The following is a 23,359-nucleotide window of genomic DNA, read 5'->3' as shown; positions in this document are numbered from 1 at the left end:
TTGAGGTAGTCCAGGCTTGCTTCATCCTGCCTCAGCCTCTTGAATACTTGGATTATAGGTATGCACCACCATGTATGATATCATACATGCATATGAGAGTGTGTTCAAATATACACCCATACATATTTCTTGCTTTTTAATTTTTAAAAAGATTTTTACGTATTCTATGCATATGAATGTTTTGCCTGCATATATGTATATCTGTGCACCACATGTATGTCTGGTGCCCATGGAGGCCAGAAGAGGGCTTCAGATCCCCTGTAAATGGAAGTACAGACGATTGTGAACCACCTTGTGGGTGCTGGGAATCAAACCCTGATCCTCCGCAAGAAGAGCGTTCTTAACTGCTACACCATTTCTCTGGCTCTTGTTATTTTATTTTATTTTTGAAACAAGATCTGATGTAGCACAGGCTGGCTACAATCTCAACATGTAGCTGAGGATGGCCTTGAACTTCTGATATTTTGTTTTCACCTTCCAGTATACTACATTTGAGGCATGGTCTCAAGTAGTCCAGGTTGGCCTCAAACTCACAGTAATTCCCCTGCCTCAGGCTCTGAGTGTGGAATTTTATATAGGCTTGTGCCGCTCCTGCAGTCAGTTTACAAACTGCATGTAAGTACTCTTTGAGTCTTGCACCTGAAAGAAGCCAGGCTCCTCCTTAGCCTTTCCCAGCTGCCTCTGCAAGGACCTCTCTTCAGGAGGAGACATGAAAGCAGTACCTGCAGATCTGAACCTCATAGCCCAGGTCCAGTGGGTCATTGGGTGCCGTGCCATTCTGGAAGTCACTGACGTTGAAGGAGGAGAGTGTGTGGTTGACAAAGCCATGCATGGTCCCGTTCTGACTGTACATGTAGAGGTACACTAGACGAGGGATGAAGTCAGACGTGAAAGAGATCACAAAGGCCTGCCAGGGAAAATGAATGAGTGTGAGTGTGGCTTCGGGTGGGGCAGGGTAGCATGAGTGAACAAACGGTCGCAATGTTCCTGTCCCTTGCTGCACCTTGCAGGAGTCTGAAAGGCTATTTTTGTGGTCCGTAAGTAGGGACGGTAGGGACAGTGGGCTGCCTTTCACAGGCTGCGTGGCTCTGGGTGAAGTTCCCAACCCCTCTGTGCCATCCTTCTGTTCTTATTCAACAGGTTGAGCACGCCCACTGGGCACAGACCTTACCTCCTGGCCTTGCTGGAGAAATTCAAGAGCCCAAAGGAGGAATGTGCAAACTGTAAAGTTCTTGCCTACATCTATGACAGACTTCACGCAGGAACCTGAAGCCCAAAGCCTCTCATGGCTGTGTGGCGTTGGGTGTGTCACGTTCCTTCTCTGTGCCTTAGCTATCTGTAACATGGGGCTTGCCAGGCTATACCTCCACAGCTGTGTACAAGGCGACAACTTGATATGTGGCAAGAATACAGATGGTTTAGAATATTCTGTGAGCATCTAACACTGTTGCTGTTGTCCTCATGAGATGTCCTATGTTTGCCCTGGCTTCACACAGGCTGTATCCAGGGACCCCTCATTCTAGACCCTATTTTTCTCCTCCAGGGCCTGGCATGGAGCTTCAGCTGTACGTCATTCCCTCTCAGTTCCTTTAACAAGGGGCCTCAAGGTCTCAACTGGGGAAGAGGGCACTTGGCAGGAGGGAAGGCCAGTGTGGAGTCTGGAGGTTCCTAGTGGCTTGAATATCACCCCTATGCCTAGTGGGCACTGGATCTCAGGTGCCCCCTCATTGGACACCTTGAGCTCAGCATTGTTCTGGGAGCTACCCCTGCTTCCCATGAGCACACTTTCTGCATACAGGGTGTGAGGCTGCAGGTCCACTTGTGGTTCCTATGCCTCTGAGCCAGCCTTGGACTTTGCTGCAGCAATATGGGGCCAGTGGTCAAGGGCTATGCCACTCTTGACTTGAGGCCAGGAAAGGCTAGTAGTGGCCATACTATGTGCTGGGAAGACATGGTCATGGGCTAGGAAGGAAGCTAGGAGTGTGACACTGGGCTTGATAGAGATAGGGGCACTAGCTTTTCAGCTATGTTACAAACGTTTTTTGTCTCTCCCTTTTTTAGCTATGTTACAAATGTTTGTTTGGAGACAGTGTCTTACGTAGCCCAGGCTGGTCTTGAACTCTCTATGAGGATGAGGGTGACCTTGAACTTCAGATCCTTCTGCTTCCTGTTCCTGAGTGCTGGAAGAACAGGTGTGCTCCACCATACCTGGTTTATTCAATGCTGGGGATGAAACTCAAGCCGCGTGCATGCTACCTATTGAGCCACAGCCCCAGTCTTTCTAAAGAGGGACATCCCAACAGCCCTGGTGGCCTCACTGCCCATCCATGATTCCCACTCCCATCACTTACATTAATGATGACAGCCAGCTTCCCGACGCCTCTGAGAATGTTATACCAGATGCCTAGGGGAGAAGCAGATGGGAGCGCCTGTGGACTGGTGTATGGTTTGTGGTGCCCAGGCAGTGCCTGGGTGGACCCATCATTACAAGAACTGGGGCAGCTCGAGGGCCACCCCCAGCAATGCTGGGGAAGGCACAGAGGAGCCCAGGGAATGCCAATGCCTTGGCTGTACTGTGTTGCCATGTCACCTAATGGGCTGTCTATGAGTTCCAAGGCTCAGACACCCTGGTCCCTCGTGGCCCTGGTCCTTCCCCGTGAACCTGTGTAAAGGTGTTCACTGCAGAAAGATCCCTTTCGTAGAGCCAGTGACTTGACCTCAACCCCAGTGCTTGAACAGCTATGGTTAGGGCATCCTGACTAGTGAGGCTGGGATCTTGCCTCAGGGTGATGCTTAGCAGTGTTCAAACCAACCATCATGCTTGGATATGACCTGACTTCCACCTCTACAATTCCAGATGGCCAGAAGACTTATCCCCACCGTGGTGGGACCTTGCTCCTTACCATCTTCCAATGGAAAGGAGAAGGAACAAGACTCAGGAAGGAGGTGAGGTGCTTGTTGGGGGTCTCCAGGATGAGATTCCTGCAGGGAACCCCATGACCTGCATCCCCTATCCCTAACCTTACCCACGAGACTGGATGTGTGTCCAGGGGTCCTGTCCTAAATTGTGCTCTATGAGGCCAAGAGTATGTCCTGTTAATATCTGACTCCCAGCCCTGAGCCAGGTCTATGGCTTACTCTGAAGTCACCCTGGGTAGATCCCACTGTATCCACTATGGCAGGTGTTTTGTTCTAGGTGTGATGTATGACAGTTAGGTGCCACATGCTGTGTAGGGCAGCTTCCAAACTCTCATTTTTGAGCTTCACACTGATGGCCCATGAAGTCAGCAGGTGTTCAGCCTCAGGAAACCCAGAACCATAGTTTGACCAGCATTCAAGCCTATAGCAATGTGCATATATTAGATAAGTCTTCCTGCCCCAGTCAGCTGACAACTCCAGGATAAAACAGCCCCATCACAGCAATGAGGTACCCATGCCTAGCCACCAGGTGGGAAGTCTCAGGAAGAGCCATATTCCCACCCCTAGTGAGTGACAGTCTACTCCAAGATGAGATGTTCACTAACATCTGCCTGGTGCTTCCTGTGATGGAGGCGGGTCTGTCTAGCTTCCTGCTAGCAGAAGTGGTAGTCAGACAAGTAGATTCTGCATGCTGAAAATTTCACTGGCATGAGGGAGCCAGCAAGGGCACCAGAGGGGAGGGTATCCTTGTGAGGTCACTGCAAACGTATTTCAGTCACCAGTGGAAGCACTTCATGCCTGGCCTCTTGTGTGGTGTTTCGGGAGCCGAGAGCTCTTCTGTAGACTTAGAGCAGGCTGTGGCTCTCGAATCACTGTGTTTCCTGAGCCTGGATGTATTTACCTATTAGGTGTTTGTTCACTGGCTGCAGAAATGCAGAAGGCCTTTTGAGATAAAACCAGAGCAGAGGATACAAAGGACAGGTTCTGTTAGCTGCACACTCCTGGAAACTGTTGAGGCTGATGAGAAGGTCCAGCAGGTAAAAACTCCTTTGCCCAAGCTTGATGACCAGAGTTCCATCTCCTGAACCACAGCGGGAGACAGAACCCACTTGTGTAAGATGGGCTTCCTATAGAGATCCTGTGGCTTGGTCTCCTGTAGGTCAGTTGACCACATCTGTTCCCTATATACAGGGGAGTCCCTGATGCCACCTCTTGGAACTACCGGACACTTCTTGATGCTTGAGCGCTCTCTCTCTCTCTCTCTCTCTCTCTCTCTTTCTCTCTAAGCAGAGTCTCATGTAGCCCAGGTTAGCTACAGATTCACTATGAGCCAAGGACAGTTTTGAACTCCTGATCTTCCTGCTTCTACCTTCAAGGTGCTAGGATTACCGGTGTGTACCATCATGTCTGAGTTATGTGGTGATGGAGACCAAACCCAGGGCTTTGTGCATGGCAAGCAAGCATTCTAACTAGGCCAAACACTAGCCAAGCAAAAGTGAAGTTCAGGGTGGCCTCCGATTTACTTCATCTTATTTAATGTTCCCCACTGCTGTTTCATCACAACTGGCAAAACTCACATTGAAGCTTATTTTATTTATTAATTTAATAAACAGATTTATTTTTCAAGATAGGGTCTTACTCTATACCCCAAATTCTGGCCTGGAACTCATTATGTACCCTAGGCTGACCTCAAACATGTAGCAATCCTCCTGCCTCACACTCCCGAGTGCTTGGATTTACAAGTACGACTATGCCTCATCTATTGACAAGTTTTTATTTGAACATTTGTTTTCGAGTTTCCAGGGTATAAACCAGTAATAGGATTGCTGGGTGACTGATAATTTTGCAATGTCAGAATGGGAGGGGACAGCTCTTCCCCTTCCTTCTCTTTATTTGATATTTTTAGACAGGGTCTCACTGTGTAGCCTTAGCTGGCTTGGAACTCCTAGAAATCTACCTGCCTGTTTCCTGTTGGGATCAAAAACATGTCCCAGAACAACAGGCTAAAGTCTACTTTTACTTTATTTGTTATTTTTGGAGATAGGATTTCATGTAGCCCAGGCTACCTTGAACTTGAGATGAGGTGCCCAGAGTGACCTTGAACTTCTGATCTTCTTGCTTCCACTTCTGAGTGCTGGGATTACAGGTGTGTACCATCTCGTGTGGGTCTTCTTTTTCTCCTTCTTCCTCTCCTCCTCCTCTTCTTCCTCCACCACCCCAGAGGACTCTAAACTCCATTTCTAACAGCTTGACAAGGAAGCATGCTGGGCAGGCGAGGTGCTCCATGAAACATGGAATCCACTCACTCAGTGCTGAGGGCAATGACTAGGGTTTCTCACTGCCTGCAGTACAGTGCAGGGAGTCCTTACTGCCTGAAGACTGACTTCTGGGGTCCTCTCACACCCCGCCCCAGACCTCCACCTACGAGGCCATGTGATAAAGACTCCTGCAGTAAGGAGCACAGCTGCCACTAGCCAGGGTCTGTGGGGGTGTAGGCCACCGGCGCCACTGGGTCTCCTGTCCCCTGGGAACACTGGTCCAGAGGCTCTGCACGGATCAGAGGAGGAAGACAAAAGCCCCTTTGAGCAAAAGGTTACAGCTCAGGAGGCCACAAACAAGCATGTGAAAGGCAGATCACGCCTCCAACCAAACCGGCAGGAACCAGGAAGCAGCCGCTGATCCGTGAGGCCTGGGAAAAAGCTAGGAGCCTGGAGGGAGGACTCAGAGCACACACCAGGAGCCCCATGGGGGCGGGGACGACAGGGGGCGACAGCAGGAGCTAGGAGGCCACCCACAGTTCCCTGTTCACCCTGGTGGGTTTGCAAGTTTTTAGAGGACACCCTCTAGGACTAGCTAGCCTCTGTCCAGAAGCAAAATTCATCAAACAGTGACATACCCATTGGGGACTCCACTGAGGTATTTGTGAGAACCTTACAGGGGGACTATGTGGCCATATGCTTTTCTTCCTTTCCAGCAATGGAACAGTGAACTTTAGGGTTTTTAAAAAATTACCCAAGTTCCCTTTGGGCCTCCAGCATTCAGTGCTGGTTTTTCAAAGTTGACCCTCTGTTCATTTAGGAGATAGAGGGTTTTGGTTTTGGGCAGTGGGACCTAGACTCTGCCCAGGCTTCCTCTGAGGTTTCTCTAAGGGCCCAACAGGTGGAAAGTTCCAGAAGTTTGAGCTGAACTCACCTCTGGGCTTGTCTTAGAGCAGAATGTGGGGTGTCCATCTTGCAGTCAGACACAGCCTAGACATGGCCCAGGGCCCATTCTCCATCAGCCCGCTGGTGACTAGTTTTTACATTTGTAAAAGCAAAAGGGGAAAATGCCTGGATTTGACCTTCCACTGAGGATCCTTGTGCCCCCAGAGTTGTGACAAGCCAAGAACTCATGGAGGTTTCTTGCACCTCTGGGGTCACCAGCCTGGCCATACCTGAGTGTGGCTTACCCCATGACCACAATGGGGCAGCATAGGGGACACTGGGGACTGGAAGAGTCGGTTTGTTCAGGGATTTTCAATGCTTTTAAGTCTGTGGGCAGAACCTGGGGAGGCCCACCTGGGTGTCTGTTTCTATTGTCTAAGCTGCCTAGGTAGGAGGTGGCATCAGGAGGCCACAGTGTCCAAGCACAGTACAAGGACGTCACATGTGAGTCCTGGCTCTGACCTCTTCATCACCCAGCACCCATGTTTCCAGGCCACTCTCAAGGTTGTGTGTGTGTGTGTGTGTGTGTGTGTGTGTGTGTGTGTGTGTGTGTGTAGGCCTTGTAGCATAGATGTGAGTTAGGCTATAGAACCACAGAGATGAAGTTACCATAGCTGAAGTGCTTGGGTATTACCATGGCAACTTCACCCAGCTCACTGTAAAAGACTATAAGGTGATAGAGAAGCCTGAGCCACCTTCTCAGAGGCAGCTGGAAGTTCTGGAGGATGTGGTTATCATGGCGGGGGCTGGCTACGCTACCAGAAGCCAGGTGATGGTGTGGCAGACACTAGCAGAAACAGGAGAGTATATGTAGGAGAGTGTAATCTGAGGGTGCCGTAGGGGTGGGTGGCAATACCCAAGGATTCCCCATGGAATGAGCTAGATGTCTAGGGGCCTGAGGAAGGTCTTAGAAAAGCCAATGCCACCAGAGATGGTGGCACACATGTTTAATTTCAGCACTTGGGAGGCTGAGGCAGGTGGATCTCAGCCAGCCTGGTTTATAGAGTGAGTTCCAGGAAAGCCAGTGCTACACAGAGAAACCCTGTCTCAAAACCAAAACAACAAACAAAACAAACAAACAAAAAGCCTAACGCCACCCCTTACAGTCTTGAAAACTCCTGTCTGGGCCACAGAATCCAACCCAAAGATCCCCTACCACCAGGGGATATAATCCATATGGGTAGGTGACCACTTGTTTCCCTCACGTGATTTAATATTTGCTTATTCCAGACATCAGCACAAAGATGTCCTTCTCACTACTAAGCCTGTGATCAACAGGAGATGGATTAAAGAACAGCAGGTCCCACTTTAGGATAAAAGGGACACTGTCCTTGCTGTCTTTGGTTGAAGTATGCATGGCGTCTGGAGTTCTGTACTCCATCTTCCACAGCCTCTACTCTTCCTGTATATACTCAGTGTTCTCTCCTTAACTGCCTCTGATGATGGAGCACTCACTACCCGGGTAGTGCTCTTCTTTGATGCCGTAGACTACTATAGCATTGTGTATCCCACTCTCCATCACCCTCTTCATGTACAACACAGACTTCCCAGCCCTATGCTGAGTTTCATCCTGGCCTTGAACTTCATGGGCAAGTCATTCAATAACATGTAACATGATGTAACATGACTGTACTTCCTGGGCACCCTCTCTCTTCAAAAGTCTTTCATTAAGGTTTAAGGCGTGTGTGTGTGTGTGTGTGTGTGTGTGTGTGTGTGTGTGTGTGTGTGTGTGTGTGTGTGTGTAGATGCCCCTGCAGGTCAGAAGGCGGCATTGGATCCTCTGGAGTTTAAGTTACAGTCAGTTGTGAGCTGCGCAACATGAGGGCTAGGAACTGAACGTAGGTCTCTTGCAAGAGTAGCCAGAGCTCTTAACTGCTGCAAGCTCTCTGCAACCTCAGCTATCCTAATCCATGCGCACCCTGTGCTGAAGGGCTACAGGAGGCAGGAGGTGCTTGATGAGAAGCCAAGGCTCCGTTCCCACCACTCTGTCTCTTAGTTCTGGAGCCACCCCAGTGTTGGGGAGATAGGGGTGTTAAAAATAGCATAGAGGAGAAACATCACCTCATGTGTGTGTCTGACACACCCAGGAGAGCCATCACAAACACTTACGGGTTTTTTTTCTTGATTTTCTTTGTTACTCAGTTGTGCTGTTCTAGGGCATGAACTTTGTGGATGACAATGTCACATAACAACACCAAAAGGCTGGACACACTGGGGAGACCCATAACAGTAGATGGCTGAGACAGTCAGACAGCTGACAAACTAGTCCCACATGTCACTGGTAGCTGACACATCTTCAGGCTTGAGGACCAGTTGGCCAGTCTCAAGATCTTTCATCACTTGGGAAGGTAGCAGGAAAGCCCTTGCAGGGAGCACTGCTCTGGACCCCGCTGGCTCCTCGAGCACAACAGTTCCTGTCCATAAGTGCTGAACCTGTCTCACGCGCAGCTCACTTACCTATGTCTTTGGCTCTGATGGCTACTGGCCTCCGCAGCTCAGTGACAAACTTTTTGGCATCCAGGCGGATCTCGATGATGTTGTTTAGCAGGGCAAACAGTGGAGCCAGAGGGAAGGATGCAACAAACAGGGTGACAAAGCCGAACTGAATGACTGTAGGGAGAACAAGCATTGTCAGCAATGCAGCCGTGTGCCACCCTGCACCCAGCATGACTCGGACCATGGCTGCCTAGCACCCTGCCTCAGAGGAACCCACCTGTGTGGGTCTGCCAGCAAGTGCATGGCTCTGGAGAGAGCCACAACTATCTTGGGCAATGTCCAGGGGACTGAAGACAGAAGTCACAGTATCAGGAATTCAACACAGCTGACCTGATCCCTGGGGATCCCTACAGGGGCGTCCAGGGATCCCCTGTATCTGCTGGGATTACAAGCACACCACTACCCGCAGCTCTTCATGAGGGCTTCTGGGGATTGAACTCGTGTCTTCACATTTGTGCAGAGGGCACTTCACACCCTGAGCCATCTCCCCAGGTCTGTGTATGTAATTTTTATTCCTGTCTATAAATGTGCTCTGCTCATGCTCACCCTTGTGGGACTCTTGAGTCACAGGCGAGCTCGAGGGTCACAGGTCTGACCTTATGAAATCTCCGCTCACAGGCAGATGACAGTGAGCTCATGACCTGGCCTGTCCCCTCCCTGAGGCCAAATCTCCCATTGTCACAAAGGCCTGCTCCTGTTACTGTGTCTCAAGAGTCCCTCCTGTCCTCCTCCATCAAGCCTAGGAGAGTTGGAGGACTCTTTCCTCCAAGGTTCTCTCAGCCTTCTGTTTCCAGGCCTCATGTTGCTGTTCACCAGTTCGGGACTTCTTCAGCCCCAGAAGCTGCAGTCAACCTGAGTTACAACAGGTCAGGAAAAGGTCACCAGAGAGATGAGAGCCAGAGAGCTGGTCCAGGAGCTGTATGGCAGGACCTGGTCCAAGGGAGCTCCATGCCAGGGGGTAAACAAGGAAGCTGTAGAATGTCACCCTGTGCTCAGCTGGCTGAGTATGGCCATTGTTACCAGGATGAGCAGGGCAGGAGGCTGTGGGAACCGTTTCCCAGATGCCTTGGTGACCTCTCACTGGCCCGGAAGTGTGGAACAGTAGGGTGGGGTGCCCCGGCTGAGGTCTGGAGGTGCTGGGAGGTTAGGGTGGAACAGGGCCAGCCATGTGACATGGTTGTGTGCATGAGCCATGGTTGCCAAGACTCAGGCTCAGGGCTGCTGTAGATGGGCTTTCCCACTTAAAAACAACTTGGCATGGGGTCTCAGGCTGTAGCCCAGGATGTAGCCCAGGTTGACCTCCAATTTACTACATAGCCAAAGATCGCCTTGAACTTCCGACTCATCCTGCTGGAATTACAGTACAGGCCTGCATTATTATGTCTGGTTTATGCTGGGGCCTTGTGCATGCTAGGCAAGCACTCCACCATTAGAGCTACAGTCCTAGCCTTGGCTTTTCCACTTCTGAGAAATGGTCCTGCATCACCCAGCCTGAAGGTTATGTGAAAGAGACAACGGAAGTGGGAGAGACTCTGGAGCTCAGGCTAGGGCGGGCACTCTCCCACCGCCACCTGTGCACCTGTGTTCGGTCTTAGGTTCCCTTAGAGGAGAAGATAGCAGCGAATGTGACAGAGAGAAAGTCAGGTGAGGAGTGTGCCCTAGTGCTGGGCTGGGGTGGGCTTCTTGGCACATAAGGCCTCTGTCCCTGAAATCTACTTATCTTTAAGCCCTGGAGGATCATGGGAGCCTGAGGTGAGAACTCAGTAGTTGAGAGAAATGACCACATCTTGGTCAACCACAGGGGACTTCTCTGTGGTATCTGGCCTCCTAGAGGGCAGAGGCTGACATTGGGGAAAGGAGGACCTGTGCCCAGATTCTATTGGCCAGGGCCTTAGAGCTCAACAGCAGGAAAAAAGGAGCCTGGAGTCCTGTTTGCCCCCACGACACACTCTCCTGAATCTCCTGCCAGTCATGAGGGTAATGGGAGCAGCCCTGCTTAGAACCACATGAACAAACACAGAGTGGTGGGCAGAGAGGTGTTCAAGGGGTAGAAAGGTCCGGTCGATGCTCTGCAGTCTGAAGGTCACCTGCTGGCCACTGCCCTCTAAGCCAAGGCTGAGGAGTGCTGGGGCCACATGCCAGGCCTGCCTTGCCTGTCAGCACCATGGAAAATGCAAAGTGCAGAGCAGTGGCTCCCCTGCCAGGATCTGGGGCAGGCTTGATGCCGCATATCTGAGTCCTGCCCTTGCTGGCCATGCCAGTCTAAGCTCCCTTGCACTGAGTCTTCCCTGTGTCCACTCATCCATACTCCCAGTGAACATGCACCTCGCATCTGCTATACACTTGGGCCCGTCCTAGGAGTGGGGGTGGCAGTAAAGAGTGGGAAGAAGGGGCTGGAGAGATGGATCAGAGGTTAAGAGCACTGGCTGTTCTTCTAGAGGTCCTGAGTTCAATTCCCAGCAACCACATGGTGGCTGACAACCATCTGTGGTGGGATCTGATGCCCTCTTCTGGGATAAAGGAGTATATGCAGACAGAACACTGATACACATAAAATAAGCAAATCTTAAAAAACAAAAGAGTGAGAAGAAGGGGCTTTCCCTCTACAGAGCTCTATCAGGGATAGCGGTGCACATGCAGATAGAGCATTGATATACATAAAATAAAATAAGCACATCTTTTAAAAAAAAGTGGGAAGAAAAGGTCTTCCCTCCACAGGGCTTCTGTGAGACAGACAAGGATAGAAGAGTCGATGCTGTCAATGTTGACTGGATTTAAAATGGGGCCAGAGGGGAAGCGGGATCCTAGGCATAGGGAGAACCAATGCTTTTAGCTATGGTGGTCAGAGAAATCCTTTATTGGGGGACACTCTAAGCACAGTCTTTGGGAAAGGAAGAGAGAGGATCTGTGCAGTTATTTAAGGGAGAGCATTTCAGAGGAGGTACCGTAAATGCAAAGGCCCCGTGGCAGGCCCGAGTTACATGTTTGCAGAACAATGTGGAGTTAGTTCAGTGTGAGCAGAGCAGAGGGCAAGATGGGCAGGAGGGAGTCTGGAAGGTGGCAGGGTCACATAGGCTACACCTGGACCTTCCCATCTTTCCTCGGCTACCTCTCAGCATCCTTCCATGCAGGGTTATTCTCTGTGGATGAGGCTTACCCAGGCCTCACTATGAGTTCTGGCTTTACTCTGGGGTCACAGCAAGCCCAGGGAGAGTCGGGTATCTTGTGCTCAGGAAGAAGAGAGGTGTCACAGACGAGGGAAGGACACTAAAGGGGTGTAGCTATGGTACCCCAAATGCTGAGGCCCTCCAATGGAGCTGGTCTTGCTGGTGAGGGAAGGGAAAAGGAATTGCTGCATGGCTGTGTGTGTCACGCTGTGCAGCAGGTGACTATGGGCTGCATGTCCTGGGCCTTTGGAAGACAAGGTTGAAGAAAATGGACTATGTTTATAGACCCAAGGAGGGAGCAGAGTCTAGAGCCAAGAGTCTAGGCTAGGTATCTTCAGCTCCTGTCTCTGTCTGACACTGCTGAATGGGTGAGGGGCACAGAGGTCATGGGCATCCCTACCCTATGGCCCTTTCCCTGTTCCTGTCCTGGTAGCCTGTTTCCTGTGTGTGTTGTGTGTGTATGTGTGTGTGTGTGTGTGTGTGTGTGTGTGTGTGTGTGTGTGGTGTGTGTGTGTGAGTGTGTATGTGTGTGTGAGTGAGTGTGTGTGTGTGGTGTGTGTGCATATGTGTGGTGTGTGTGTGTGTGTGTGTGTGTGTGTGTGTGAAGGTAAAGGTCAGAAGTCAACTTCCAGTGTCATTCCTCAGGTGGGGTTCATTTTATTTTTATTTTTTTCACAGGACCTCTCACTGGCTTGGCACTCACCAAGTAGGCTAGGCTAGACTGGCTGGTGAGTTGACCTCAAGGATCATCTTGTTTCCCCAGTGCTGGGATTATAAGCACACATAACCACACCCAGTTTTGTTTTGTTTTTAAATGTGGGTTCTAGGAATTGAACCTAAATTCTAGTGCTTATAAGCTGCTTACCAACAGAGTCATCTCCCTAGCCCCAGTTTCCTTTTGTTTGTTTGCTTTGTTTTTGAGACTGGGTCTTACTATGCACAGGCTGGCCTCAAACTCAAGAGCCTCTTGCCTCAGCCTCCAAATGCTGTGATCACAGACAGGCATCAATCACCATGCCCAGGTCCATGGTCTTTGTCCACTCTGCATCCCCTACAGCTCGTGCCCACCACCCTGCCCCAGAATGCCACTCACTCATTTCCATGTACTCGGGTGTGAGGCCAGCGAAGGGTTCGAGGTTGAAGTCTACCTCATAGCGCTGCTTCCGCTTCACATACTCCTCACGGTCCGAGGGGCTCTGCCGTCGAAGCTTCAGGTAGCGGATGAACTTTTTCATCTTCCTGCAGAGGGCTCTGTGTCAGTGGGCAGCTAGTGGGGGGGCAGCACCCACCAGCACCTCTGAGTTACACTATCATGTCTGCTCTGAGCCTGAGACACCAGTTAGCATAGTAAAATACACATCTTGTTTTGTTTTGAGCCACTATTAGGCCTGGCTGACCTTGAATTTACTATGTAGACCATGCTGGCCTCAAACTCACATAAATCCACTTTCCTCTTCTTCCCTGGTGCTAGCATCAAAGGCACATGCCACCATGCTTGGCTATATGCCTGTTGGAAGGGGCTAATAGCCCTGCCCTTTTCCCAGAGGCAGCACAACTCTGCTGGTTTCCTAAGATGCTGAGAGGCCACCTGTGGCCACGGGAGGCTCCTGGAGGAATCCAGGAAGTGTGGGTTGCCCCATGCCTCTGTAGCCTTTCCTTAGTCCACTAAGGTCCTGGTTCCTGGGAACCTATACCTCTGAGGAGCAAGATGAAGGGGACTGGCTCCTGCTGTCTACTCTGCTACTCAGGGGCCAGTGCAAGCCAGGGGCTGTGTGGCCCCTGGGAGTCCATATTGTCTATGATGGGGCAACTTTTGCTCCATGTTCCCCTCCCCTATCCTCCTCACCTCCTGGTTTCTGATGTCTCCTATCCCCAAAGAGGCTGATGCCTCACCCGTCACAGAGGCTACATTGAGAATCCATCGGAGTCGCCCATCCCCTCCACTCTGTCCCCACCCGCGGCAGGTACCACTCACGGGATGCCGATTTCGAAGAGATTGTTCTGGATCAGCTGCTTGCCCAGCATGATGATGCTCAGTTGGATGCAGAGCTCCATGAGGCAGCCACCCGGAGCACACTGTGGGACAGAGGGCAAGTCAGAGCTAGCCTGGCTCTGGGTAGGGGGTAAGGCTAGCCCTCAACTTGTGAGGCAACTCGTGGCTTCTTAAAAGTTAGGTTCAGGAAGCCAGGCGTTGGTGGCGCACGCCTTTAATCCCAGCACTCGGGAGGCAGAGGCAGGTGAATCTCTGTGAGTTCGAAGCCAGCCTGGTCTACAGAGCGAGTTCAGGACATCCTCCAAAACAATACAGAGAAACCCTGTCTTGAAAAACAAAAACAAACAAACAAACAAAAAAGTTAGGTTCAGGGCTAGGAAGGTACTGGGTGGGTAAGAGCACTTGCTGTGTAAACATGGACATTTGAGTTTGAATCCCAAGCTAACATGGTTGCATGTGTCTGTTATCTCAACATCGTGGGATCGGGGCAGAAGCAGGTAGATAACAAGATCCTTCTGGCCAGCCATCCTAGCTGTGATAGCTAGCTTCCAATTCAGTGAGAGACCCTGTCTCAAGGCATAGAGGAAAGTGATAGGGGAAGATGCCTGCCATTCTCCTCGGCCACCCCGCATGCACACGTGCATATGTGCTTCTGTGCACAGGAAAACACACACACACACACACACACACACACACACACACACACACGTTTCACATCCCTACCTTCTGAAACCTTGAGAATAAAACCTTGTTTGGGAAAGAAGTCATTGCTGGTGTGATGGACCAAGGGAAGTGTGACCATGCCCTGCTTCAGTGACCAGTGTCCTCTACAGAACACGAAGATTCAGGGGGAGACTCAGGATAGAGAAGTGGGTGCTGCCATGCCATGTTAAGGAGAAATGCAGCCAAGGCATGCTTTTCCTTCCAAATTTACTTTAATCAGAGAGGGGAAAATCAAAGGCTAACAAAACAAAACAGAGACTGACCCCAAGGAAGCTAACTGAGTCATTTAAAATAGAGAGAAGCCAGGTGTGTTGGCGTTCGCGTTTAGCTCCAGCACTTGGGAGGCAGAGGCAGGCAGATCTCTGTTGAGTCTGAGGTCAGCCTGGTCTACAGAGCGAGTTCCAGGACAGCCAGAGATGCTGTTACACAGGGGAACCCGGTCTCAAAAACCAAACAAAAAAGGGGAGAGAGACAGAAAGAGAGACAGACAGACAGACAGACAGACAGAGAGACAGAAAGATGAAAGTGGAAGGGGAGGGAGGCTAAGTGAGGAGGCAAAAGAGGGAGCAAGGGATGGATATGATCAAAGTATGTTATATATGTGTATGGACATGTAATGAGACCCATTATGTGTGATTAATAATATGCACTGATCAAACAGGGTGGGTGCAATGGCTCCATGAATAAAGGTGATCGTCACTGAATCTGAAGACCTGAGCTCAATCCCAGAGAACCGTGAGGTGGAAGAGAGAACTGACTCCTGTAGGTTGTCCTCTGGCTTCTATACACATGCTGCAGCATGCACAAGTGTACATGCACAAATATAAGTAGAAGGAGTAAAAAAAAATAAGATTTAAAAGGAAGCTGGAGAGATGACTCAGTTGTTAAGAGCACTTAGATGCTCTTACAAAGGACCTGGGTTCCCAGTGTTCCTATCAGTTGGCTCACAACCAGGTATAAGTCCAGTTCCAGGGGATCTGATGTCTTCTGGCCTAAGCAGGCATCTGCACATACAGATTCAAGAAGGCACACCGACATACACTCAAATAATTAATAAATCAATGTATCTCTATAAAATTAAAAAAAGCTAAATTTTGAACAAAAAAATCAACAAAAACTAGGCATGACTCCCTTCCACATTTCCCCCTTCCTTCATGCTTTCCTTGAGATAGATTCTCACCATGGGGCTCAGGCTGGTCTCAGTTGGGATGGTAGGTGTGGGTCATCACACTCACCTAACTTCCTCCCCCTGGGACCCTGGACTGTATTAATGGAGAACATGAACAGAGCATGAGTGTCCTACTCTGCTTCCTGACTGTGTTTGTGATGGAACCCGCTGCTTCAAGCCCCTGCTGCTTTGACTTTACTGCCATGAGGAACCGCTCCCTGGCATTGTGAGTGGAAGTAAATGCTTTCTCCCTTAAGTTGATTTTGTTAGGGTGTTTTAAGCACAGTCACAGGGAAAGAGACTAAATCTATTTGGACATGTGAAGATGCAAGAAAGTATTCTGGCTGGAGTGCAGGAGCCTGGAGGACAGGAAGCTAAGTAGAAGGCTGCTGGGCAGGGAAGGTGACACGTTACCTCCTCCATCCGGAAAGAGCGGAAGATGTACACATAGTCTCCTGGCCGTCCGACAAACCTGGGATGGTTGGGGTAGTGGTTAGGGAGGAGCTGGACTCAGTCCCCAGCAGATGCCACCCAAAGGGCCCGGGCTCCTACAGATTCCCAGTCAGAGCCACCAGGGATTTTGCACAGGCTTTTTCCTTCCCTGGCTGGCTCTCAGTACACACACCTATATACCATCTTCAATCGCTTGGTACCACCTGGCCTGTTTCAGGCACTATCAAAGGTTGAAGTCTTGGTTGTTGTCCGGGGTCTATTGGCAGGGGTCTGCACTGCCTGGGGTCTGTATTGCTAGAGCCCCCTCTGCTTTACTGCCCCAGCTAAAGCTAGCCCCCACCCCCAACATCCTGGTTGTGGAAGCTGCATGCACTTCCTGATTTCTCTGGGTTGTGGGGGCCTCCCACCATCAGGAAGGACAAGGTAGGACAGAGTCTTTTACCAGAGTGGAGGAGGCAGAAGAACCAGGGTTGAGGGGTTCCTACCGGCCTTTGAAGAAAGCGACGTAGAAGATTGGAGTGTAGGAGTTCACGAACTTGAGCAGGAAGGCTTTAAAGGTCAGCCTCTCCTCGAAGCTCTTCTCTGTCTTCGGGACCTCTGAGGAAAGACACAGTAACCACTCACAGACAGGCCAGGCCAGGGGCAGTCAGGACTGGCCAGAGTCTGGTGGCCAGGCTGCTTGCTCCAAGGCTGGCCCTGCATCAGGGCCATGCTGCCCACACTATCCTGCACTCGGTACTCACCAATCTTGGTGAGCCACCTGGCAATGCAGCCGTAAACCTCATCCAGTAGAATGATGACCACGAGGTTGATGATGACAGCGGTGGCCGTGACCGTGACCCGGATGTTGGACCTCACAGAGGGGGAGGAGTTCATGGCCAAGGCTGCAGCCGTGGAGATTCTATAGATAATAACTCCCAGCACGATGGCAAATGTCACTGCGATCTGCAGGGCAGGCAAGGACAAGCTTAGTGGTAACGGCAGGGGTGGTTTGGGGAAGGTGAGGAGCTCCCTTGAACCTGCCTATCTACTCCTAACCCCCACATTTTCTGCGTCAGAACTAAAGCTGAAATTGCTGGAGTACCCACCAGATAGCAGGTGCTCTGCGGGAGTCAACCAACAGAACAAGGACAAAACCGAGATCAAGTTGTGTGCCTGGCTCCGGGGACGGGGCTTCACCAATGGGTCCATCCAAGCCTAACATTTACCAGATCTATGTACTACTCTCCCTTATTAACCCTCAAGTAGAGCCCAGGACACTGCAGTCACGCCCCAGTGGTTGTCTTGGTGGGTGTTAGAGCAGGCTAGCTACCAGGGATGCTTCTTTCCCAACCTGGGGCAACTGAGACAGCAGACTTCTGGATGGTGTGCAGGGCTAAGTCAGGTGCCCTCACAGCCACTGTGGTCAGGCAGATGGTAGCATCTGCTGGGGCATGGCTAGGGTTCCCACCCCATAGCTTTTTTGGAGTCAGTTACCTTCTAGCTCTCCCTTGACAGCAGGCTCCAATGCTAACCAAAGCCATCTCAGGCTACAAAATTCCATGGAACTCAGACTGGTGGGGCCTGAGAGATGGGTGGGAATCTAGTGACAGGTTTGTTCCGCCTGCTACAGTCTGTCTGGGTTCCTTTTCCTTTTGTCTGGGTTCTTTTTCCTTTTGGCGCAGGTCCGTGGATAAGACCCAGTCTCTGCCCAGCCCAAGGGTGTGGACACCCCACCCTAGAGCTCACTGGGTGAGGGTGGGCATGTCTGAAGCTTGCAAAGCAGAGCCTATCTGGGCTTCAGCTACTTCTGTATGGGTTTTGGCTGCTCTAGACAGGCTCTGGTCCCCATGTCTCTGAGACCGGGATGTAAGGCAGGTCTTGTCCTCACTGGCATGATCCCTCATGCTCCTGGCACAGGCCCTGCTGCTCTGTGTTGCCCACTTAGTGAACATGGCCCTTGGGGTCTCCTCAGAAGACTTGCCCTGCACACTATGGGCCACAACCAGGCCTTTTCAGACATCTGTTAGTGACTAAGCAGAGAAACACCCTGCCTGGGAAACCACTATGCCCTGCAAGCACAAGGCATGGATACCACGCCCTGAGCTCTGCCAGCGAGTGAGGGTTTTCCTCGGAAAACCCCTCAAGCCTGCCAAGAGGCCCCTCCCAGCCATAAGAACGTCTCTTGTGCCAGGGTGCAGAGGTTGGGACGGCTCTGGGTCTGTGGTGACTCAGCATAGGCAACCCTCCACCCTCCTCCAAGGGAGCCACAAGCCATGTGCCCTGCACCTCTGGCTGGCCATGCACACTAACGTCTTCAGGACCAGCTTGTGTGGTCCTGAATGGAACTCTGGGGTCAGGGGCAAAGCTGCGTCTCCATTAGTCTGTGAGCCTGGCTTGTGACAGGATTCTCTTTTGGGTAAAGACAGCCAGCTGGTTTCTTACCTATGTCTGTCCACACTCGCCTACCTTGCTAGAGCACCATGTATTCCTTACTAAGCCTTTCTGCAAGGCAGGTGGGCAGGAGAAAGGGTTCTGGCCAATGGGATACATTGTGGGAGGGCCTTCTGAGGAAACTCCCGTCACAGACAGGTAGCCTTTGCTGTCCATCTTGTGCCCTACTTGCAGCCTTCCCTTTTTCATACTGGAGTGTAGAAATGATGATGGAGGTAGAGTAGTTGTGTTGCCACCAGAATGAGCGAGCAGAAAGAAGGTCAGAGAAGCCAGTACCTCCGGTCACACTCAGCCCTAGGCCACCCACCCTCTTCTTAACCTTCCCTGGTCCTTTTGCTAGGAGCAGCTGGACTGTGGGGCTGTTGGGGTTTCTTAGCTCCTTAGCTTAGAGCTGGGGTGTAATTCTCTGGGTGTGTCTCAGCATCCGAGGGAACATGTCATCCTCAAAATGAGGCTGAGAGTGTGTCTTAGAGTCCCAGGTACTTGAGAAGCCAAGGTTCAGAAGCTTAGGGACAGCTTACGCAGCAAGACTTCATCAAACTGAACCCAAGCAAAGGAAGCTGAGTTTGTCTTCTGGCGAGGTAAGCCGCAGCTTCTCCAGGGAAAGGAAAACAGACTGGGGACCCCCACTGTGGAGGCTCCCTATTTCTGGATCCTCTAAAGCAGCTGAGGTTCTCCAGCATTGTGCAACAGTGTATGGAGGGGTGAAGCTGAGGCCTATACTGTCTTCTGGGAGGGGGGCACCCTGCCCAGAAAACCCATCCTGGCTCAAGGCTGTCTGTCCGTCTCATATGGAATGAGAAGAAATAGGCTCCTGGCTTTGCCCATCTTGGCTAGCCTTCCAAGGACCAGCCTTTGGACCTGTTTCCTCACCGCCTGGCTAGCTGTGAAGACTGAATGGGTCATCCACTGAATGACCCAAGGAAGCTCCAGGGTAGGGGCTTGATGGGATTCTGGGGCTGAAAGTGTAGGTGGCTCTGCCAGGATCTCATCAAAGCCTCCTGGGCCAGACAAAAGGTGACTACAAGTGGCTCTGGCCACGTGAAGATTGAGAAAGGCACAGGTGACGTGAGGCAGAGGCCTAGTGACTTCAATAGGTATGGGAGTTCCCTGAGAGCCATGCGACATTTGCTGGGTTTGAGTCAGCTCAGAGCCATTTGTCCTATTCCTCTTTATTTTTTTCTTAGATTTTGTTTTGAGACATAGCCTCATTATATAGCCCAGGCTGGCCTTGAATGTGCAGCAACCTTCCTATTTCAGCCTCTTGAGTGCTAGATTATAAGAGTGCACTGCCATGCCTGACCATCTGGTGAAATTTCTTTACTGGTTTCTCTAAGATTTGTCAGTTTGGTTTTAAGGGTGCAGAGGAGACCCCCGTGTGAGCTCCCTGCCCCTCAGTGAAGGATGCGTTTCACCAGAGTCAGATCACATACCCCAGGACCACCACAAGCCCCAGCTGGTCCCATCTTAGGGATGGAAGAGGGGGTCCCCCACTCCCTCTCCATTCCTGGAGTCAGGGCCTGGAGGGGGTCCCAAGATGAGTGCAGGGTACCTCTGATTCCCAGCCCCTCCAATCTTCTAGAACTTACCATGAAGATGATGGAGACAAGGTTGGTGAAATAGGCTGGAAAGCGGTCCCTCCAGGTCAGCTTCACCTTGTCTGTCTGCAACATGAAACCGCCTAGTTACTTACTGAGAACCACCCCAGTGGGTGGACAGGAGTACACACAAAAACTCAAGAGAAACCTCCAGAAGCAGCTGAGCAAACATGGCAGACCAGTGAAAGGGGAGGCAAATAGGGTCTAGTCCCCCTTGAACAGGTCACAAGGTGACAAAGTAGGGAATGGGCTCGGGGGCTAGGCCTCCTCTGTGCATGGGCCAGGCACTGCCCACTGCTCCCTAAGAACTGCATGGCCCGAGATGGAGCTGCTCAAGTCTGAGACTCTATTCTTCCTCTGCGGTCTCCTGTCCAGGACTATAGGTCCTAGGCTGTTGGGCCATTTGCCACCCATATCAATAATAGCCATTTCCCCTTTTGCTGAGCAGAAGAACAAGTACCTAGCACTGCATGTTAGAACTCAGAGCACTGTAAGGCCATGTTGACCTGGGGCCACATAGTTCTCTGAGACTGTCTTGGGCCCTGAGCTGGCTGGCCTGGAGGGGCCTTGGGGAGCAGTTGGTCACTAGCCTGGGCAGTTTCAAGTGCTTAGGGGAGGGACTTTCAAAGACAAAAACACACACTGGAACCCAGCATGCTAGCACGATGTCACATGGGAGGCCACTCATTCCAGCGGTGTCTGCATGCACACTCACGAGAAAACAAGAAGCAGTCGAGGACACCCGTGACAAGCACGTCTCCAGTGGACACCCGTGACAAGCACGTCTCCAGAGCCCCACACGAAGCTGCATCTGCTCCCTGTGGATCCCTGACAGCCATGCAGTGACATTGCAACACATGGTAGACTGCAGGTGGGAGGTGGGGAAGGGACACAGATGGGAATGTTCCAAGAACACACCACAGAGGTGGCCAGGGACAGACACAGTGGCCAAGAAGGCCTGCAGATGGTGTCAAGGCTCAAGTTGCCCAAAAACAGAGAAGTACCAATTTCACCCCTGCCATGGCTGTCCTAACCCTCTGCTTCCATTTGTTGGTCGGTTCTTCTGGACCATTCCGGCGCTTCTGAGGGTGGGTGGGGAAAGAGAGCACTGTACGGTGGAACTGGTGGGGCACTGCTGATCGTGGATGGGGATTAGGTCTAGGCAATGGCTCACTTTCCTTGTGAGCACCATCTGCCAAGGCTGACAGGGCTCTGGGTATTTAAACAAGTTAACATATAACGGAGACTCAATTCAAGGTCAGGGCAGGGGGAACTAGAAGTTTCTAGAATAAAGAACCTAGCATATAGTTCCCATGGGCACCCTCAGCATTGTATCACATGTGGTGTCACAGGCCTGTAATCCCAGCACTCTGGAGATAGAGTCAGGAAGATTAGAAATTCAAGGTCATCCATTCAAGGTCGTCCTTGGTTACATAGCTAGTTGGGGGCTGGCCTGGGCTACATAGACCCTGTCGTAAAAAAACAAAACCATGGGCCTGTAAGGATGGCCTTGCTTGAACACTTCGGGGTCCACACTGTGGAAAGAGAGAACAGACTCCCCAAAGATGGCTTTCTGATCTCCACACATGTGCTGTGGCATGCACACACAAATAAATATAATATACATACATATAAAAAGAACAAAACCACATGAAGTAATTTTGTTCCATAACTGAGAGAAACCAATGCAAATCAGTCACTGAGCCACAGGAGACAGGAGAGAGAATGTGGCCATATGAAGCCACAGGCTCAGGGCCACCACCTTGCCAGAAGCCTACAAAAAACAAACAAACAAAAAACCCAACTCTCCAACATCTTTGTGGTTCTCCCATGATCCAAGCACTGGGGCTGAAACTGAGCTTGTATGAGGCAGCTGCTGTTCTCTGAAGTTGCTGCTGTGATGGCTGTGGTGTGGTGTGGTGTGGTGTGTGGCGGCTGCAAGCCCCTGCTGTTCATGAATGAGTGAGACACTTCTCTGTATTCATTCCAATCTAAGATGTGTGACCAGAGAGCCACTGTCCCATGGCTCTGGGGACTCAGGCTGACTCCTGAGGTTTCTCCACCCAGACTTAGATTTGGGGAGGTGCCCTGGAGACACAGAGACATGATGGAGGCTTGTAGGTTCTCATTTGGGGGCCACTAGGCTATGTATAGACGGGACTGCTCCGTTGATCTGGTCACAGACGGCTTCCAGCTGGTGTATTTAACCCTTGGGCTGCATGTGGCTACGGATGTGGACCAACATAATATTGTAAACTTTAAACACTATGATTTTTTTTCGCTGTTTTGTTTGTAATTTGATTGTAAGGTTGTCTCAGCTCTGTAAATGACAGTTGTGCCTCAGTATCAGAATGCTGTACATGCCTGGCTTGCTTGTTTATATAATTTCTTCCTTTTTGAGACATGGTCTCAGTGTATTGTCCTGGCTGTTCTAGAACTCACTGTGTACACCAGGCTGGCAAAGATCTACCTGCCTCTGCCTCCCAAGCACTGGAATTAAAGGTGTGCACCACCACACTTGGCTGTGATTATTTTTTGTGCCCTTGAGTCCTGCTCACTCAGTCTCTGGAGTATTCTGGTACATCCTTCCTGGATGTAGAGTGGGGCCTTGCACCTGGCATGCCTGCAGCCTCTGCTGTGCCAACCTCCATGGAACTGTGACAACCTTAAACCTCACGCTACTTGGTACCATGAGCTCAGTGCCCAGGACACAATGACAAGGTAAGAGCCCAGGGTTTGTCCTAGTCATTCCAGAGGCCAAGGGTTCAAAGGTCAGGAAAACCATAAGCCTGGAAGAGTAACCTCTAACTTCCCAGTATTTCCCAGTACCAATATGACTTTCTCCAGCATCAGTGAGGAGCCAGCAGTCTAGGGATCCTGGTCTATCTCCCCTTATATGAAAATTAGAGGTGTGCAAGAATGCAAGCCGCACACACAAGCTGCCAATCAGAACAAGAGGCTTGGGGACAGTTTATTATAAAAAAGACAGTGCCCTGGAGCACATCACAACACCCACATCTTCTCCCTATGCCTATGTTCTAGAGAAACAAGAAGTTCAGGGACCTGGGTCTACAAATACTCCCAACTCATTGTTCAACACAGAATACAGGTTTCACAGGATGGGGAAGGGGTCCTTCTGAGGAATCATATTCTAGTGTGACATGTTTGCTGAAGTTGAGGTCACTCTCAGAGTACATCAGGGGACA

At 50.9% G+C, this 23,359-nt stretch overlaps 1 protein-coding gene across 9 annotated transcripts in view; it reads right to left on the bottom strand.

The window, feature by feature from the left end:
* Ano1 (anoctamin 1) overlaps positions 1-23,359 on the bottom strand; it is a 164,182-nt gene that overhangs the window by 8,499 nt on the left and 132,324 nt on the right. For 5 of the 9 annotated variants that reach the window (XM_021227304.2, XM_040750628.1, XM_021227295.2 and 2 more), the window contains 10 exons: positions 21,158-21,235; positions 20,145-20,219; positions 16,866-17,067; positions 16,608-16,719; positions 16,084-16,141; positions 13,761-13,861; positions 12,879-13,024; positions 8,580-8,732; positions 2,352-2,404; positions 723-907 (listed from right to left, as the gene is read on the bottom strand). In XM_021227304.2, coding sequence (XP_021082963.1) covers positions 723-907; positions 2,352-2,404; positions 8,580-8,732; positions 12,879-13,024; positions 13,761-13,861; positions 16,084-16,141; positions 16,608-16,719; positions 16,866-17,067; positions 20,145-20,219; positions 21,158-21,235 — 1,163 coding nt within the window. The remainder of the gene's footprint in view (positions 1-722; positions 908-2,351; positions 2,405-8,579; positions 8,733-12,878; positions 13,025-13,760; positions 13,862-16,083; positions 16,142-16,607; positions 16,720-16,865; positions 17,068-20,144; positions 20,220-21,157; positions 21,236-23,359) is intronic. The other 4 variants (XM_040750642.1, XM_040750666.1, XM_005064115.4 and 1 more) reach the window with 1 other exon arrangement.

This window comes from Mesocricetus auratus, unplaced genomic scaffold (assembly GCF_017639785.1).
Source record: "Mesocricetus auratus isolate SY011 unplaced genomic scaffold, BCM_Maur_2.0 Super-Scaffold_4256, whole genome shotgun sequence".
NCBI classification, from domain to species: Eukaryota; Metazoa; Chordata; class Mammalia; order Rodentia; family Cricetidae; genus Mesocricetus; species Mesocricetus auratus.
Note: the sequence above shows the minus strand (reverse complement) of the source record. Positions and strands in the feature narration are given on the sequence as shown.